The 18804-nt window shown below is 41.5% G+C and overlaps 1 protein-coding gene across 2 annotated transcripts in view; it reads right to left on the bottom strand.

Annotated features, from left to right (window-relative positions):
* The window catches only part of naaladl2 (N-acetylated alpha-linked acidic dipeptidase like 2), a 534957-nt gene that overhangs the window by 175158 nt on the left and 340995 nt on the right, over positions 1–18804 (bottom strand). For both annotated transcript variants that reach the window (XM_074636907.1, XM_074636908.1), the window contains one exon: positions 17802–17945. In XM_074636907.1, the coding sequence (XP_074493008.1) occupies positions 17802–17945 (144 nt within the window). The remainder of the gene's footprint in view (positions 1–17801; positions 17946–18804) is intronic.

Below are 18804 nucleotides of genomic sequence, written 5' to 3'. Positions count from 1 at the left end.
TTGACAGAGCAGTCACTGGATATTGTGTCTGCCAGCTCTGCTGCCTTGCTGGACGGCTGTGAGCTCTAGGGGGGGCCGATGGCTGGATATCTGAAGGAAATACAGACGAGGTGCCAGTAAAGATGTGAAGCAGGGGCTCAAACTGTGTGTGACAGAGGTCCCCTGCCTACAGCACAGCACTACAGCATGACAGCCCACTTTTCCAGCTCCGCTCCCAACCCTCCATCCCTCCATCCCTCCATCCCTCCTCGCCCTCTCGTTCCTCTTTAATACATTACACAAATTCACTGCTTTCTCTCACAGGCGCCACATAACCCATTTATCACTTTTGACATTGCCACAAATGACTTTGGCTAAAGAGCAGGGATGGAACATGTGGGCCCGTTTGTGTATTCAAACTGCAGACGTACTCACGGAGAGCAGCGAGAGAGATTTGTCAGTGAGTAATTCCCCCTCATGATGAATGGTTTCGTAGGTAGGGCTGCTTCTACAGGTGAGGGGGTGACTCCGAGTTAAGTTGTGAGAGTTGATGAACATATTTAAAAGGGACTACAGTACGTGTCTGATTTTCACAAGCTAAATGAAATGTGAAAGCCGATATTTCCATATCCTCTCTCAGACAGTTTTTGGCTGGACCGCAGAGGGCCAGCCCTACAAACGCAAAAGTCTGTCACTGAGTGAGTGATGAAGTTACAGGATTGGTCGGTGGACTGTTGGAGTTTCCTCATTGGCCGTTGCTCTTTCAAAATGAAAAGGCGGACAACAGTACGGTTTTCTGGGGAGCGTGTCAGCGGTTCAATATATCATTACATTGTGCTGTTGTTGTACATGTGCTATTGTTTATCTTCGTTTAAGTTACGTTATTTTGTGCTTCGTAATGTGTTACCGTGGATTCACACCAAGCACAAAGCAAATTTTCGCCTCACTTTCCTCCATTTCCTCCATCAGCCATGGAAGAAATAACCACTGTTGCTGCTTTGTACATGTTGTGGAAGTCCCAGATATGTCAGAAAACCAAATGCCGTCGTGTCTGGGTTCATAACGTCAACCGGCGGCGAGCTGTATTCATATACAGTCTGTATCTAGCAAGCCGCACGTCTCTACTGCGGTATGAACCCAAAATAAAAAGACTGTGCTGTGATTTAATATCAATAAACGGATCAAATTGATGCCGAAACAACGACATTATGATGTCGATTTGTAAAAAAGACAGAATGTGTGCTTTGTCAAGTCTGTCCCCAAGACGACAAGCAAACAACTTTTAAAATGCTTGTTTTCTGAACGGAGTTCGGATCAATCAATGCCAGGATATGCTAGGAATAAATACGGCAGCAACGTCGTCAGTGATGACAGCGGGAGATTCTCAACGCTGATAAACTTTTGCAACATATACTGTATATTGAACACCACTTATATGATGAATGCTTTTGATACGCATGCTTTAATAAAAAAATTAAATACTTTTAATCTTGCATACTGTATGTCACGCTAATAGCTTTTCACCTTGTATAAAATGTCTAATATACTGACTAGTAAATGTTTCCATTCAATATTTCTGAATGTCATTTGCTTCATTATAAGTTGTCTTTCAATCAAACATTAAGATATAAGTGGAAAAAAACTGTTCATAAAACATTATAGACATGACCACTGACTATTGTGTAACAATTTAGCCACTAATTCACATACTGACTATATGCGGTCCAGCCATATACTCGGTTTTGACCGTATTATTTTCTACGTACTGCTGTTGAATGTGTCCTAACTTCACGGAATGTATCAGACTCAAATCACTTGTGATGTGACCGACAGTGCTACGTTGCCCAATGTGCCATTTTTTTCCTGGTAGACGTCCTGATTTCCCCTGTAGGCAGCAGGGTGGCAGAGTGGTTAGAAAGGCTGCACAGCTTTTCAGTCTCTGAAAAAAGGCCTTTAAACAAGGTACTTAACCTCTGTTTGCTCCAAGGAACATCACACACGACTGACCCTGAAAAAAAAAACTTATTCTAACAAGTCCTCTTGATAAAACTACAAAATAGAGTGTTAGATATTGCCTGCCAAAACAATCTACATGATTGCCAAGGTTTGGTTGAAGGAATAGATCAACATTTTGGGAAATAAGCTTAATTGCGTACTTTCTTCAAAGTTAAACTGACAAACTGAGGTATATAAATTTATAAAACATGTTAATAAGTGAGCATAAGAATATTCCCAAATATGTCAAACCATTCTTTTTGAGTTTGAGAAACACGAGTGGAGATATTTTACTTTTTCTCCCTTGTAAAATCCTGAATGGCAATTTTATGGCTGTTGATCCAAACCAGTATAATTTAGCACCAAAACACCATCTTTCAAAAATGTCAGTTTATGTATTATGGCTTATAGAGTTCTTTGAAAAGACAAGGTTGTCTTATGTGTTTGTAAAACTTAATAAGATCAACAACAAGCCACGGATTGACACATGGACAATTAACTGACATTGGATAAGTTATGAAATGCTATTAGCAATGACCTATTAGTGATAGCATGATGTCATTTACTGGTATTAGATATAGTAACAAAGATAAAGGACTGAGTCACCCATTTGAAATACATAGATAAATAATTAATAAAGCCGGTATATGGCATAACAAAAAAAGATCCTATCTAATCATAAAATGTTTCTACATTCTAGCACGGGGGTCTCCAACACGTCGCTCGCGACCATTAGCTTGCGAACAGTAGCTCGCGACCAGTAGCTCCAGCGACCAGTAGCTCGCGACACGTTTCTGAGTCGCTCGCCAAAGGTTCAAAGAATATGTAAACAAATTTGTAAGAGGGATGTCACGAGAACCGATACTTCAGTACCAAGTCGATGCCAAAATTCTAAAAACGTGATACTTGTTTTCTACAGTACCGTACGATGCCTGCAGGGTCTGAAATTAACATTTGCCAAGCACCAAATGTGGCTGCTTCTGTCCTCTGCTCTCTGTGTCAGAGTTTGACACACACACACACACAATAGCGCCATACAGCAGCGAGATCCAGAGATGCAGAGATCCTCTATGTTCGAGAAGAGGATTCACTCGTGAGGGGAAACAACTGAACTGTTTTCTATCTGTTTTTTTCATTTTACATTCAGCAAGTGAAAAACAAAAGGGTTTTCAGCACTTCCCCTCAGTGTCAAAGATGTTGGAAAGCCATGCAGGGGCAGCTGACGTTGTGAGTGTACACAAGTATTCTCTGACCTACTGTCCGAGCTTGGGAAGAAGTTTGCAGACAGATTGAAGTGACTTTGAGAAACTTGAGCCCTGTGTGACATTTATTGCCAACCCCTTCATGAAGGTGGACATATAGGTGAGATTTCAGGACAGATGTGTGAACTGCTGTGTCAATCCTGTGGAGATGGAGATGGAGGTTATAAACCTCCAAAATTATGTGCAGCTAAAATCTCAACAGCATTCACAGCATTTCTGGAACCTAGTAGAGCACAGACAACTATAAGAACCTTCACCAAGCAGCTCTGAAAATGTCTGTTCTGTTTGAGTCTACATACTGTTGTGAAGCAGCTTTTTCTGACATGAATGTCATGAAATCTAACTTGAGAACAAGACTGAACATTTAAATGACTCCATAAAAGTGAACCTAAGTGGATACACTCCAGCATACATCTCTCTTGTTGACTCCATGCAGTGCCAGTCATCTCACTAACTGTTAAAGGTCCCATATTGTAAAAAGTGTGATTTTCAGATCTTTTACATTATAAAACAGGTTTAAGTGCTTTATAAATACTGTTAAACTATCAAAACGCTCAATATACGGAGAAATACACACAGCCCGTATTCAGAAATTGTGCGTTTGAAATAAGCTGTTAGGATTTCTGTCCATTTGTGATGTCACAAAAATACAATATTTAGACCATTACATGGTTTTAAACGGAAACATTATAAATGTGTCTCAGTTTATTTCCTGTTGCAGTGTATGTAAATAACATCAGCTGACAGGAAGTAAACATGGACAATTCTGTCGAAATGCGCCAAAACGGAGCGTTTCAGACAGAGGGTAAATACAGGTATATTCAGGCAGACAGTACGAGGAAAATAATGTGTTTTTTTAACATTACAGCATGTAAACATGTTCTAGTAGAAACAGAAAATACAAGTATGAACCTGAAAATGAGCATGATGGGACCTTTAAAAAAACTGAATGCAAGTGAAATAAGTAACATTGTTTTGTTTTCTATGACATTAATCTGATGTGAATTTAATAGTGTGAGCTTGACACATTGAAAATACATAGAGAAAAAAAAAAACATGCACATGCTGCTGAATTTAAGATGTTGATGATGTCAAAATGTGAGTGTTGGATATCAACATTTTCTAAATGTTCACATAAAAAGAAGCGTATTCAGCTGGTTTGGGTGGAGCTGAGCGATGTAAATAAACATTACTAATAATATGAAATATGAGTAGCTCTCGGTCACTTTCATTTTGTCAAAGAAGCTCTCGGAGGAAAGAAAAGGTCGGAGACTCCCGCTCTAGCACCACCACATACACTACATTACGCATATTTCAGCGGTGACGGCATCAGAAGCTTTGAAATCACCTGTTGCCATGAGAAATTAATCACGTCTTGAAATAAAGAAAGTCGACCGCACCACCCGCAGAACCCTGAGATTTAAACCACGAGTGCCACCTAATGAAAAGAGCTGATATATAATCATAGAGTCTAAATTCAAAAGCATCTCAGCGCCGTTCTCTGCAGGGTATTAAATGCAGAGTTGAGAAGAAAAAAGCAGTAAGTGAATGTGGGAAACCTGCACACAGCAATCAATAGTGGTGTAATTAAAGGGCCTGGGAGTCCTTTCTATAAAGTCATTTCAAGTTGTTCTGCTTCGCTCGTCTCTCCCTCCGCGGCCTCACAATGTAATTGCCCTAGAAATTTGTTACACTTTTGCCATTTGTTCTGAGTGGGAGAGAGAGAGAGAGGGAGACAGAGCGAGAGAGAAAGAAAGAATTGCATGTTTTAAAAAAAATTAAAGAAAGGAGGAAACGACACAAAGAAGCAGATTTTTTCGACAGCATTAATTGGTTTAAGATGAATGTGTGAGAGAGAGAGAGAGAGAGAGAGAGAGAGAGAGAGTGTAGTAGTGTATGAACATTAAGGTAGACCTTAGACCAACATATAACTAAAATGCTTTGCAAGCTTTTGGTCTAGCCTTATCATCATAGTTTGAGCTGGACACCTTAGTTCCATTTAGGGGAAATGTAAATGCTCCAGAATACAATGGTCTCCAGTTTTGGGAAGGCTCTTTCTTGTTTCAACATCACACTTTGTCTGTGCGCAGAGCCAGTTCCATAAAGAAATGGTTTCCCCAGTTTGGCGTAGAAGAACTTGACTGCACAGAGCCCCTGACCTCAACCCCATCCAGCACCTTTGCGGTGAACTGGAACACTGATAGCGAGCCAGGCCTTTGTGACAAATATCAGTGGCTTGCCCCACTAACGCTGTTTATGTTTGAATGGAAGCAAATCCTTGTATTTCACACAAGCTTATACATTAAGCATGACAAATCTAAAGTGAGCTCAGTTCATGTGAAGGGTTATTTTTTCAGGAGCCTTTGAAAACTTATTTTATTGTCAATAAGGTCCATCCATCCATTATTTGTAACCGCTTATCCTGTTCATGGTCAATATCTAAACATCTGTAGAATATGTCACAGACATTGAAGGTGATCTATCGACTGTATATTAACATCATATCAGCAACATTACTTCAGTTTAAATGTCTATATCTGTAGAAAACTTATTTTTAAATCAACACTTCCTGCTTTCATTTCAAAACAAAAGCCCTCAAGCGTTTTTTCTGTGGACAGAATTCCTTCATTTGTTAACACAAGGCTTTTATTCTGAAATATATGCAAGACAGTGTTGTAGAACATGCAGTGACTTGCAGAGCTCCATGAATGAATACAGTAAGGGGTTTTAATTGTGGATTATTACTATTATTTACAAATTTACAAATTATATCAGCCCTTTCTTTCCTCATAGAGTTTGCCATTCATAATGGCTATTTCAGTTCATTATAAATATCATCTATATTTATTTTAGACAGAGAAAGGTTAAGAAACGTGTGGTAATTTGTAAATAATAGTATTAATCCACAATTAAAACCCCTTACTATATTCATTCTACAACACTGTCCGGCACATATTTCAGAATAAAAGCCTGTTTGGCTGCTCTAAACTGTTAACAAGGACGCCGAAATAAAAAAACAATAGGTAATGCAGCCGCCACGCGCTCCTGACGTTCCCAGGGTGGCCGAGGCTTAAGCCTGTGTGCAAATCAGCCTTGCCAGCGTAAACAGGGGCTTGCAACACGCGTTAGAGGCAGTGATGGACTAGCTTGGTAATTGTCTGGTCAACAGCCTTAGATAGAGTCAGAGCCAAAACCCCAAGGCCCGACGGGGACAGGGTGTTATGTTCAGTGAATTAATCAATCTAAAAAGGCTGAAAAGATGAGAAAGGTGGACATGCTCTCTCAAATAGCAGAGGTGCAGACTTGAGTCAGATTCGAGTCTCAAATTTGATGACTCGACTCGACAAAAATTAATAAATAAAAAGTTCTACCAATTTGATAACATTAATTCTTATGTGTCCGTGCTGTACAACACATAAGCACACATATTGTAATCCTGTAAAACTTTATATTCACAACTCGACGTCACTGTAAATATGCACAGGCAAAAAAAAAAAGAAGGTGATGACGCAGACACATGCACGTGCCATGCTGAGAGTACCGCGAGGTCGACTTCGTCATCTCGTTACCGCTCTGAATGGAGGGACCCTGAGCAATTAACCAATGGCCAGCCAATACACCCAGCCTTAGTTGAATGGGAATTGAATGAGAAAAAAATAGAAGAAAAGGAATTGAGAAGAGAGAAAAAAAATTAAAGTAGGCAGACAGATGGAAACTAATGATAGTTGGATCCCAAGAGTGGTCAGAGGTGCAGCCAATCGATTGGAGACAGATTACTCTCTCTCTTGCGTTCTCTCTCTTTGTTTCCCCCTTTTGTCCCTCTCCCTTTCTCACACCCATTCTCTCCCTCTTTCCAACTCATTTGATATAATGGAAACACTTCAAAAAGAAACCTGCCTTACAAAACCATTGGATGTACATTAAGCTCGGTCTACACAGATGCCTGTCTTCAGAGAGGCAAAAACACACACGCTCACACTCAAAATGTGCACTCCCAAACCAACAGTACCTCTGCCAGAGCTGGAGCAGCTTCTGACACACAGTTTGGATATCCATTGACCGACCCAAAACAACAACAAAAAAAACAGCGTACCACTGAAAGACCCAGAAAAACAATAAAAATACAAAAAAAACATTAATATTACGATAATGAGATTATACAAACATATATAAATGGCCAAAAGTGACAATAAGAGACACTCCAAAAACAATCTGACATCAAAAAAACTGAAAATTATTATATAATATTTATAGATTTCACAGACCGGAGGAAAACAAGCAGTAAGAGCTGACCCGAGGTCTGCTGTCCATGAGAGCCGGCTGTCAATCACTCGCGAGCTCCGAAACACCAAATCTGGTGAAGGAACACCAAGTTCCGGTCACATGACCGGAGCGCAGCCAATAGAAACGCTCTTTAAATGAAATGACCTGTGATTGGTCAAAGTCTCCTGTCACAGGCTAGATTTTCTAAAGCCTGAAAACAGAGCCATGAGGAGGAGCAGAAATCTAGTTATCTCTCAGAACACTTGAATTACAATATGCTGAAAGATTATTGTGGAATTTTTGCCCAATGATGCCAAAAATATACTGCCTACTGCCACTTTAAGTATATTTTCTTTAGTGTATAATCACCTAAAATGAAGAATCGTTGTGTTTTTTACCTCAGAATGAGCCCTTCATATCTACATAGGGAGCGGGTCCTCTTCACAGAGTCCGCCATGTTTCAACAGTAGCCCAGAACGGACAAACCAAACAGTGGCTCTAGATCAGGGGTCTCAAACTCGCGGCCCGCGGGCCAATTGCGGCCCGCAAGACGATATTTTGTGGCCCCCACCTTGATATGAAAGTTTAATGTTAGTGCGGCCCGCAAATTTTTTTTTTTTTTATAAAGTTTTTTATAAAGTTTTTTTTGGGGGCATTTTTTCATTTTTATTGACAGGACAGTGGATAGAGTCTTGGAAAGGGGGGAGAGAGAGAGAGTGGATGCGGAAAGGGCCACAGGCCGGATTCGAACCCGGGCCGCCGCGGTCAGGACCAAGTCTTGTTACATGGGCGCCCGCTCTACCAACTGAGCTAACCAGGCGCCCTCGGCCCGCGAGTTTTATGTGAATGGCAGTTTGCCGTTGAAGGTCCCTTTGTTGCGCGAGCCCGAGCTGAACGAACCTACCAATCACAGTGGGGTATATGGCTCCCGGGGACGGGCAATCGGCCGGGCTTGATGCAAGCAGAGAAACATTTCACAACAACTGTGGCGGCGCCCGTGTAACATCGCATAAGCTTGATTAAAGCTTGATTTATACTTCTGCGTTGAATCGACGCCGTAGCCTGACGTGCACCTCTCCAGAAATGTAACTACACGTCGCGGCGACGCAGACCGCAACAGCTGTGATTGGTCCAGTCTCTCAGCGATGCTGAGCGGCCAGGACCCCGGACAACCACAGAAAGTTCTACTTCTCTCTGCCTCCATCTTTTCAATGTTTGTTCACACAAATCCACTCAGATATATTTTCTCTTTTCGGCGTTGCAGTAATGTCAGTAAAAGTTCTGTGGTTCAACAGTTATTAGCTCCAACTCCGCTCAGTTTCTGTTTGTAGTACAAGAAGAAGAAGGAAACTCATAGAGACGCCGCCGCCAACTAGCGGTTTGGTGGTGTAATTGCAGAGCAACACAAACACAGCAGGCACAACTTTATTGCGGAGTGACACCAAGTGGAATGAATATATATCTTGTCACACAGCCCCAATCATGTCTTTTTCAAAGCCTGCAGTGAAGAGAAAGGTTGGTGACGAGCACAGACAATTTCAGGAAAAGTGGGAGACGCAATAGAGGCCATGTTCAGAAGAACCGTTCATGTTCTTCAATGTTCCATTAATGTTCAGGACAGTTCATGTTCAGAAGAACCCATTCAAGTTAAAGAACTGTTAATAATGACGTTTGAGAAGATTGTTTTTTTTTTTAACAAAGCTTTTTTTGTGGAATACCTGATGCGGCCCAGCCTCACCCAGACTCTGCCTCCAGCGGCCCCCAGGTAAATTGAGTTTGAGACCACTGCTCTAGATAGAGCCTTTCACGTTTTCGTGTCAGCCACAGTAGTTCTCCGACACGCTTAGCACGCACGGGAGAAGTTTCAGTTTGTTGCAATCTGCAACCTCGCTGCTAAATCCTGTATCGCTGTACCTTTAAAGCTTTACTTTGAAAACAATACTGAGCAAAAGTGGCACACACATGTACAAACTGCCCCCCCCTGCACAGAAGGATCTATTTTACTCTCTTTGGCCACATGTTTTTTGGGGGGGTGCATCATTGATTGTCTGTGTGACTCACTCGGGTAGCATGGGTGCATAACAGTGATGACCTGTGTGTGTGTGTGTGTGTGTGTGTGTGTGTTACACTGTTATCAGTGCAACATGGGAAACAGCAGAAAGCAGTGTTCCAGTCACTGACCAGCTGCTTGGATTTATTTGGGGAATAAATGGAAATGGACAGACCATGCACACGTACAATGGGGAAACATGCTGGCAACAAGAGATGACGACTCGACGACTCCCCTCACATGCCTCCCTGACCCCCCCCCCAAAAAACTGCTAGGGTAGGATGGTGGGAGGGAGATGAGTGAGTGGAGGCTCAAGAGAAAGACAGAGGACTGAGAATGAGGGAGTGAAGGCTCAGAAGGTGGCAGTGTGGTAGAGACCTGCGGTGATGCTGACATTAGAGGGGATTTACACTTTCAAAAGCAGGAAACCTCTCAATACTGTATCCATTCATCGTTCTCTCTCTTACACACGTATAAACACTCTAACTCTAACTCTAAAATTCATAATGAACCAAAAATATGATGTGAATTTGTGACAGTCACTCTGGCTCTGGCTCTAGCTATTCGGCGTGGAGAGGAGGTTGTGTTGTTCTGGCTCTATCTATCTGGCGTGGAGAGGAGGTTGTGTTGCTCGGGCTCTATGTGGTTGGCGTGGAGAGGAGGTCGTGTTGCTCTGGCTCTATCTATCTGGCGTGGAGAGGAAGTCGTGTGGCTCGGGCTCTATCTGTTTGGCGACGCCGGGTAGCTGCTTTACATCCTCCTGGATCCACCTTCTCACATATGTTCACATTATATGTATTATTTTTTGTCATATGGATTGTCTATGTTGTATTTTCATTATGTTGTTACTCTGTACACACGACATCTATTGTAAGTCTGTCCATCCTGGAAGGGGGATCCCTCCTCTGTTGCTCTTCCTGAGGTTTCCATTTTTTCCCCTGTTAAATTTTTTTTTTTTTTGGTTAAGTTTTTCCTTATCCGATGAGAGGGTCACACTGTAAAGGACAGAGGGTGTCGTATCCTGTACAGATTGTAAAGCCCCCTGAGGCAAATTTGTGATTTTGGGCTATACAAATAAAATTGACTTGAACTTGTAACACTTGTTCAACAACAGGTTTGAATAAATTTGCGCAGGCAGAGGATCAACTACTGGGATCCCATTGACCCAGAGCAACAGTCAGGCATTCTGAGGAAATTTTTTATATAACCTAAGACTTTTAGTGAAATGCTCTGAGTGAATTTGAATTCCCTCTGACCAACAGTTATGCAGTGTACTGTACATGTCTAGAGCTTTTATTGTGAAAGGTTAAAAAAAAAAAAGGAATGAGTGGGACTGGTATGCACTGCCTTTGTCACGGTTGAAAGGAGTAATCAAAGTTTGCCGTCTTGGTTCGGACCAAGGAGCCAAGGAGTGTACGTATTGAATATGTCCGTTCTGCACAACGTGATTTGCTGATGCCTTTATTCACAGTGTGAAAGCTCAGAAAAATCGACCTTGCTCTGAAAAAAAATTGATATTGCTTTTTCGCTGGGTAATATTCGCGTTCTGTGTGAAAGTACTGATGATGAAAAAATATATTGAAGTGCGATAAAAGAGCTCCAGTGTGTAAAGGCCTTAAGTCTTGTTTACCCATTTTTACGAGAAACACAAATGCACCATACATTCCCTCATTGTACTGGACCCCGGATGAGCGGAAAGAAAATGGATGGATTGATGTATAGATATACCAAATTTGCCGCCTTTATCACAAAATAAAAAAAAATATTTTTCTATTGGCTATCCGCTGATTCTTCTCTTGCTGACTCTAGGGAAGTGAAGAAGAGTTTGGTTGTATAATGAGCAGCAGTCAAAGAGACGTGGCCGTTTGGAGCGAGTTTCCGGAACAGGCCGATTGCTTGGCTCTCGGTATTGCTGCTTGCACTGTCGTTGGAGCGGGCCGACTACTTGGCTCCTGATAGCCTCCTGATATTGCTGCTTGCAGCATTGTTAGGGGCTCATGCATGTTCGGAGAGCGTCGCCCGCTGTGGGCGATATGTTCGTCTCTGTCTGCAGAGCCCTTGCACTCTGCTGCTGCAACAAGCATTGTGTGCTTGTTTATTCAAAGTTTATTAATATTGAACGTGACACAAAATTTGACACTGCATGTCCTTGGGTCCCCAGCAAGACACCTGCCAAGTGTGAAGTCGATCGAATGAACGATTCTCGAGACAGACAGACATACAGACAGACAGACAGACAGACAGACAGACATACAGACAGACAGACAGATATCCCTGAATACCTCTTATCATCTATCAATCTCTTTTTGGCAGAGGAAATTAAACTCTCTCTCTATACATTTCTTTTTCTGTCAGACTTTTTCTGCTTTAACTTGTATCTGGGTTGCATTTAAAAGGAGACAAGCCTTAATTTCAATGTGAGAGAAATGATTTTGCTGCACGTGTTGACTTGTGTCCTCTTTTGTAGGAGTGCCTTTACATAGTGTCGTTTTTTTCACAAGCATTTTATGGCCATTTTTGCCCTGAGGGGTCTGTAATGTCCTGCCCTGATTCCCCTCATACTTTGAGTGTCTTTCATTGCCTTTAAGGAGTAATGTGGAAACCCCAATCATAAGAAGAAGGTATCTCTTTTATTCAATCCCTCCATCTGTTCATTCATTCTCATTTTGTGTGAGGGGAGGAAGGTCTTGGTGGCTTCCATAGTAAGAGCTTCTCTCACCTCATTCACGATAGGTTAATTAACAACTGCATCTCATCTTGTGATAACCTGACTGCGAGGCGCACCTGAGACAAGTCACATTTCAAGGCAATCAAAACTGTACCGCAATAAAAAAAAATTCAAAAAATAGTTCAAGTAATTAAACAAAAAGATGGAGGACAGCATACAACTACAGAACAATAAAAAAAGGGAATATAATAAACAAGGGGTTAGAGAGCAGGTCTTTATAAGTTCCTATGAATGCTAATCTTTCTCCTTTTTTTATGGATTGCACTGTGTTAGAAGTGACTTGAAATAATGGAGTGAGAGTAACATTCTACACGAGTCACTAACCAGCCTGCTGGGTGACAGGTAAAAGTGCCTATAACATATAGACTAAATGAAATCTCTGCATGCCTCCTTACCTTTATTCCTCTTGCTCTTTCTTTATCTGGACCAGGTAAAACAAAATATGGGGCTCTTGAAGCTCAGTAACAAAACACTCTGGATTGAAGGTGCTAAGAGCTTTTTACTGTCTGGCTTGGAAAAGTGGAGAGGCGTCTAAAAGCAGCATTCAGACACGCAAGAGACATTAAAGGGAATCCACTATGATAATTTCACCACTACCACTATAATTACGTATTATTGTCATTAATAAGTCCTCAAAATTAAACGGCAAAATATGTTGTTTTGTAACTCCCCTCGAGAACGACACAAGAGAGGGTTTTCTGACCTGACTCCACTATAGTTAAAGAGGCTCTATGTAAGAATCAGAAATGACTTGTTATCAGCGACACCTGTGGCCGTTAAGTCAGCGTCCTGTTGCTCGCGCTTGTGCTCGCTCTACATAGACATGAACGAGCACAAAACAGTGAGGCGACACACGTCAGCTAAAACCACAATATCACTCTATATTTCAGCTGCTCGGCAGTAATGTTAGCTGACCAGACGAAGGTCTCTCATGAATCGATGCTGATACTATGTTGTTCTGCTTCAGCCTCCCGACCGTGGTCAGAGGGAACAGGATAGACACTGGAGTTTTGGTCGGAGACGATAAAGTTTCTCGCTGCGGAGCCCAGTCTATTCACTCAGCAGCAGGAAACGACACGGGAAACCTCTGTTGGTCTGGAGGAGCTGCAGCATTTATTTCTGCACAAACGTTCACTAGATATTCTCAGAGCTAAATTAACTCTTCTGCAGTGTGGAGTGTGCGCGCATGCACGTGAGAGGTGGAGCGAGTGAGAACGACTGCGGTGTGTCAGTGAAGGCAAGCAGGCAGAGGAGCAGAGGAGCAGAGTACAGCAGAGACTCCGGCTCTGGAGACCAAAGCTACAGTCTCCCCTGTGTCTTCTGACCGCAGTCGGGAGTCTGGAGCAGGAAGAGTTGACACTGTTTAACAGACGGGCTTCCCTAGATAGAACTTTGCGGTTTTGGTGCTTCCGTGTAGTTTGTGTTGGAGTCTGAGTCTGAACAGCGTAGCCACGCGCAAGTGCGCATGGGACACCGACCCGCAATGATTTATACATGTAAGAAGTTACAAACCTTTGAGGTTATGGACACACCCTTTATCACCATGGGTAATATTACAACCACTTGGTTAAGGTCAGGGAATGGCCGTGGTCATGATTATGTCAACAGGAAACTGGAAGTGAGCAGTGGTTTTACCGTGTCAACGTCAGATGTTTTGTTGACCCATCCACCTCTCTCTGCTGACTTTTTAGCCATTTAACAAAATCACACTATCCGTCTTTTATTCCCTCGGACAAGAGTCATACTTCCTATGGTCACTAGAGGGTGCTGTCACTTAAAGGTCCCATATCATGCTCATTTTCAGGTTCATACTTATATTTTGTGTTTCTACTAGAACATGTTTACATGCTGTAATGTTAAAAAAAGCATTTCCTTGAATATACCTGTATTTACCCTCCGTTTTAGCTCATTTCAACGGAATTGCAACGGAATTGCGTTGCTAGGCAACAGCTTGGGTCCATGTTTACTTCCTGTCAGCTGATGTTATTCACATACACTGCAACAGGAAATAAACTGGGACACATTTAGAATGTTTATGTTTAAAACCGTGTAATTATCTATGTATTGTATATTTGTGACATCACAATTGGACAGAAATGCTAACGGCTTGTTTCAAACGCACAATTTCTGAATACTGGCTGTGTGTATTCCTCCGTATATTGAGCGTTTTGATAGTTTAACAGTATTTATAAAGCACTTAGACCTGCTTTATAATATAAAAGACATGAAAATCTTACATTTTACAATATGGGACCTTTAAACGTAAACACACATCGTTTTTGGTCATTTGCTGAAATGTCTGCTGCTGTCATTTTTCAAGGACAGTTTCCAACTAGTGTATTATTTGTTTAGGCCTCAGTGTGCTTCATGCAAAGTGCTTGTCGGTTCAGCAAACAGTGCCTGAAAACCCCCCACACCTTTCTGGCGTCCGACAATTTTCGTAAGTTTCCGCTTCAAGCGGCGACCGGCCAGGTGTCCAGAGGAGAGAAGGAGGGCTGGTTTTGTATGTAAAGACGAGCACCACCAAATACTGCTACTACAAATACATTCATACAAAACAGCGGAGTCATGTGATGTCATAAGAATCAGCTCCGGATGAGGTCAACCAGGACAGCATTGATCGAGAAATACAAAAGCACTCATTAAAGGCTAACCTCTCTGTCTACTTCTAGCACTTACTCATCCCTCCTTCTCTTTCGCGTACTTATGCCGGGATGATATGTCCACTGGACATGTGAGTGTGGCTCACATCTCTTAAGTGTGCAATTAATTAGTGAATGTACCTGTATATTACAAGAACAAGTGGGTGTTGATTAGCTTTTTTTTGCAGGGAAAGGGAGTTCAGATTTTGGGGGTAATAATTCCTCATCATGTTAAATATCTGGATGAAATGAAAGTTATATAGAGAGAAAATAAAGTGAGAGAGAGAAAAAGAAAAGGACAAAGAAAGGGAAGTTGCATGAAAACACTTTTTCTTTTTTTTTTTCTGAAACACTTCCAGGCGACATTAGAGCCGCAGTGGAGATGAGGAAGTCAGGTCACATCCGTGACTCAACCGAGCTGTGTTTGCTGGAGATTCCAGGTTATGAACTCACTGAGTCACCATGCAGTGTGACTGATGTGTTAGCAGAGGTAGGCGGTGGTAACGTGATCCGTTTAGATATGATAGCAAAATGATACAAAAACAGTTCAGACAGATAGAAGTGAAGTCCTGAACCTACAATTTTAACAATTGTTATTTTGTTGGTTTGTGTACTTATTTTGAGTTTTTCAGTGCTCTCACTTCCATATCCAAGATTGTCATGCTTGCATATTAAAGCTTCACTAGTCAGTATATTTTTGGCATCATTGGGCGAAAAATTCCATAATAACCTTTCAGCATATTGTAATTCAAGTGTTCTGAGAGATAACTTGACTTCTGCACCTCCTCATGGCTCTGTTTTCTGGCTTTAAAAAATCTACTTTGACCAATCACAGGTAATTTCATTGAGAGCGTTCCTATTGGCTGTGCTCTGGTCATGTGACCGGAACTTGGCGTTCCTTCACCAGATTTTATAATGGTACAAAACAGTACACTACAAGATGATTTTGAAAACATTTGAGGAGAGAAATAGGCATTAACGTAACATAATATTGATTCATATTTGATCAGCGCTGCCTTGTTTGACCGTTTGGTCGGAGTTCGCGAGTGATTGACAGCCGATGGACAGCAGACCTCAGATTAGCTCTTACTGCTTGTTTTCCTCCGGTCTGTGAAATCTTGTAGATGCCATTAGGAGCAACGGAGGACACAGAGACACATGATTTTTTTCAGGTTACCTGTTTCATGTACTACTGTCACGATATAGCAACCGTTTTATAAAAATAACTTTTTTTAACCATATTTGTGACGCCAGGGGGCAGTATGTGACAAGTTGGGATGAGAACATGTTGGTGATTTGGTATCAAAAAGTTTTGACATTTGGAGATTTCTGCAAGAATTGCATTTTTCAGTAATTGGATGGCGAGCACTTCTGTTGTGTAAACTGCTCAGAAACCCTCTTATTGTCAGTCTAGCTAGGAACGCCATCCATCCTATGAATGCTCTAGGTCTCTAGTTTGTGGTTGTAAAGTTTCATGATGCTGTGAGGTCACTACAGGCTTTTTTTTTTTTTTCCCCAAACTGCATGTGATTATCATAAAGTGGGCATGTCTGTAAAGGGGAGACTCGTGGGTACCCATAGAACCCATTGTCATTCACATATCTTGAAGTCAGAGGTCAAGGGACTCCTTTGAAACTCCTCGCTAAAATTTTGCTTAATTTCATAGCATTATTTACCGTTTTTCCTGACATGGTTTGTACCAATGGATTCCTTAAGTTTTCTAGTTTCATGTGAAACTAGTGCCTGCACTATAGCTCTAAAACTGAGCCTGCTACAACCTCTGAAAAACAGTAAAGTCGGCCGAGGGCGCCGGAGTAGGAGAGGTTAAAGCAGAGATGTTATCTTCTGTCACCAAACTGTACATTTTCAACTTTACATATTTCAGCTATGGAAATCACGAACAGGGCTGGGTATGACCTCGCTGGAGTCCAAAAAAAACGATAAGAACACACTGACTTACTAGAATGGGGTCACAGCTTTCATTGTGGTGGTACAAAGACAGTGACCCTGTCCCCCTGTATCTCCCCTAGTGCCCCCACAAGACACCATGGAGGACATGGTGCTAATTCTTCTACAAGTCCACAAAGCACATAGACTGGACGGACAAATTCCCTACCGGCTGTAACACTTTACTACTGAAACTACAATCCAGTCGACTTAAGCTACAGGACAACATGTCAAATGTTGGTTATTAGAATTATACATTAATTATTATGCACTTAAAGGTCCCATATTGTTACAAGGTGAGATTTTCATGTATTTTATATTATAAAGCAGGTTTAAGTGCGATATAAATACTGTCAAAACACTCAATATACGGAAAAATACATACTGCCCGTATTCAGAAATTGTGCGTTTGAAACAAGCCGTTTCTGTGTCCATTTGTGATGTCACAAATATACAATATTTAGACCATTACACGGTTTTAAATGTAAACATTCTAAATGTGTCCCAGTTTATTTCTTGTTGCAGTGGATGAGAATAACATCAGCTGACAGGAAGTAAACATGGACCCAAACTGTTGCCATTCTGTTGAAATGCAATAAAACGGAGCATTTCAGACAGAGGATAAATACGGGTATATTCAGGCAGACAGTATGAGGTAAATAAAGATTTTTTTAACATTACAGCATGTAAACATGTTCTAGTAGAAACACAAAATACAAGTATGAACCTACAAATGAGCACGATATGGGACCTTTAATATAGTTTTTTATCATTATTATCATTATTATTATTTCTGGCCAAACAAGTGATACGGATGAAACATTTGTGGAGGAATTTCATGTGTGATCTTTATATTTGACTTGTTTATCTTCGAGACTGTTGAATGATGTGGTTGATAAAAACAATTCTTACCACACTGTATTTTGTGTATTTACCTGTGTCGGGAGGCGTAGCTAGAGGAATACAGGAGTCTCCCTGATCGGTGGTTGGAGAGGACAGTAACGTTTTTGCCAGGGAGGCAGAGATGGGCTGAACCAACAGAGATGTCAGACTTCCTCCAGCCTCTCTTGACACCTCAGCTAGAGAGAAATACAAAAAAATACAGGAAAAGAATCAGAGGTGAAGGTGAAAACAAGAGTGAAAGCAGAAGAGAAAAAAAAGAGACATAGGCTGTATTCAAAACCACACTACTACATACTAATGACGAACGTACTGCATACTGCGTTCCTCAGTAGTATGTGACGGTTAAAGCGATGTATTTTGCAGTATGCTAGACAAGGCTTTAGCCTTTAAACCTGCTCTTAAAGCACTGGACAAAAAAAAAGAACTCGTACCACTATTGCAATATTATGCACCGTTTGACTTAGACACTGTTGCCAAAATGAGAAACCCAATGTAGGCTTGCAAGTGGGTCACATCCAAGTCTTTCCAACTGTCCCCATACAATTCAAGTGGGGACAGGGACCATAATAACTTTCCATTTTCTAAAGGTAACGTGTCCACTGGCGGCTAGGAGAGAACGGATTCTGATGGTGGTTGAGACAAATGTTGAGTAACAGGAGGGTTAAGTTGTTTGTCTGTATGTTGTTGTACTTCGTCTGTCAGTGATCGTTCTGGGCAGCAGGGCCTGATCAGCCTGACAGCACTCTTTGTTGTTAAGATATTGTTTGTCCTTCACAGGTTTAATTCATCTGGGATAACGGTGTTTGTATGTTTCTGGGCACCTGCTCCCCACTGTTATTTATGTCCTAGTTGTCTTTATCTTTCTTTTTCTTACCCTTCTCTACTCCCATTCTCTGAATTTAGTGGACTGAATGCTAATGGAGATAAAGTTTCCCACATGTGGAACTATTCAGCCAACATGAGCATCGCTCAGGGCAACAGAGATGACTGCACTGTTTGATTTGCCCTCATTAAGAGAACAAAAATGCTCTTCCT

Source organism: Sebastes fasciatus, chromosome 5 (assembly GCF_043250625.1).
Source record: "Sebastes fasciatus isolate fSebFas1 chromosome 5, fSebFas1.pri, whole genome shotgun sequence".
Classification (NCBI taxonomy): domain Eukaryota; kingdom Metazoa; phylum Chordata; class Actinopteri; order Perciformes; family Sebastidae; genus Sebastes; species Sebastes fasciatus.
This window is presented reverse-complemented; position numbering and strand designations above follow the sequence as displayed.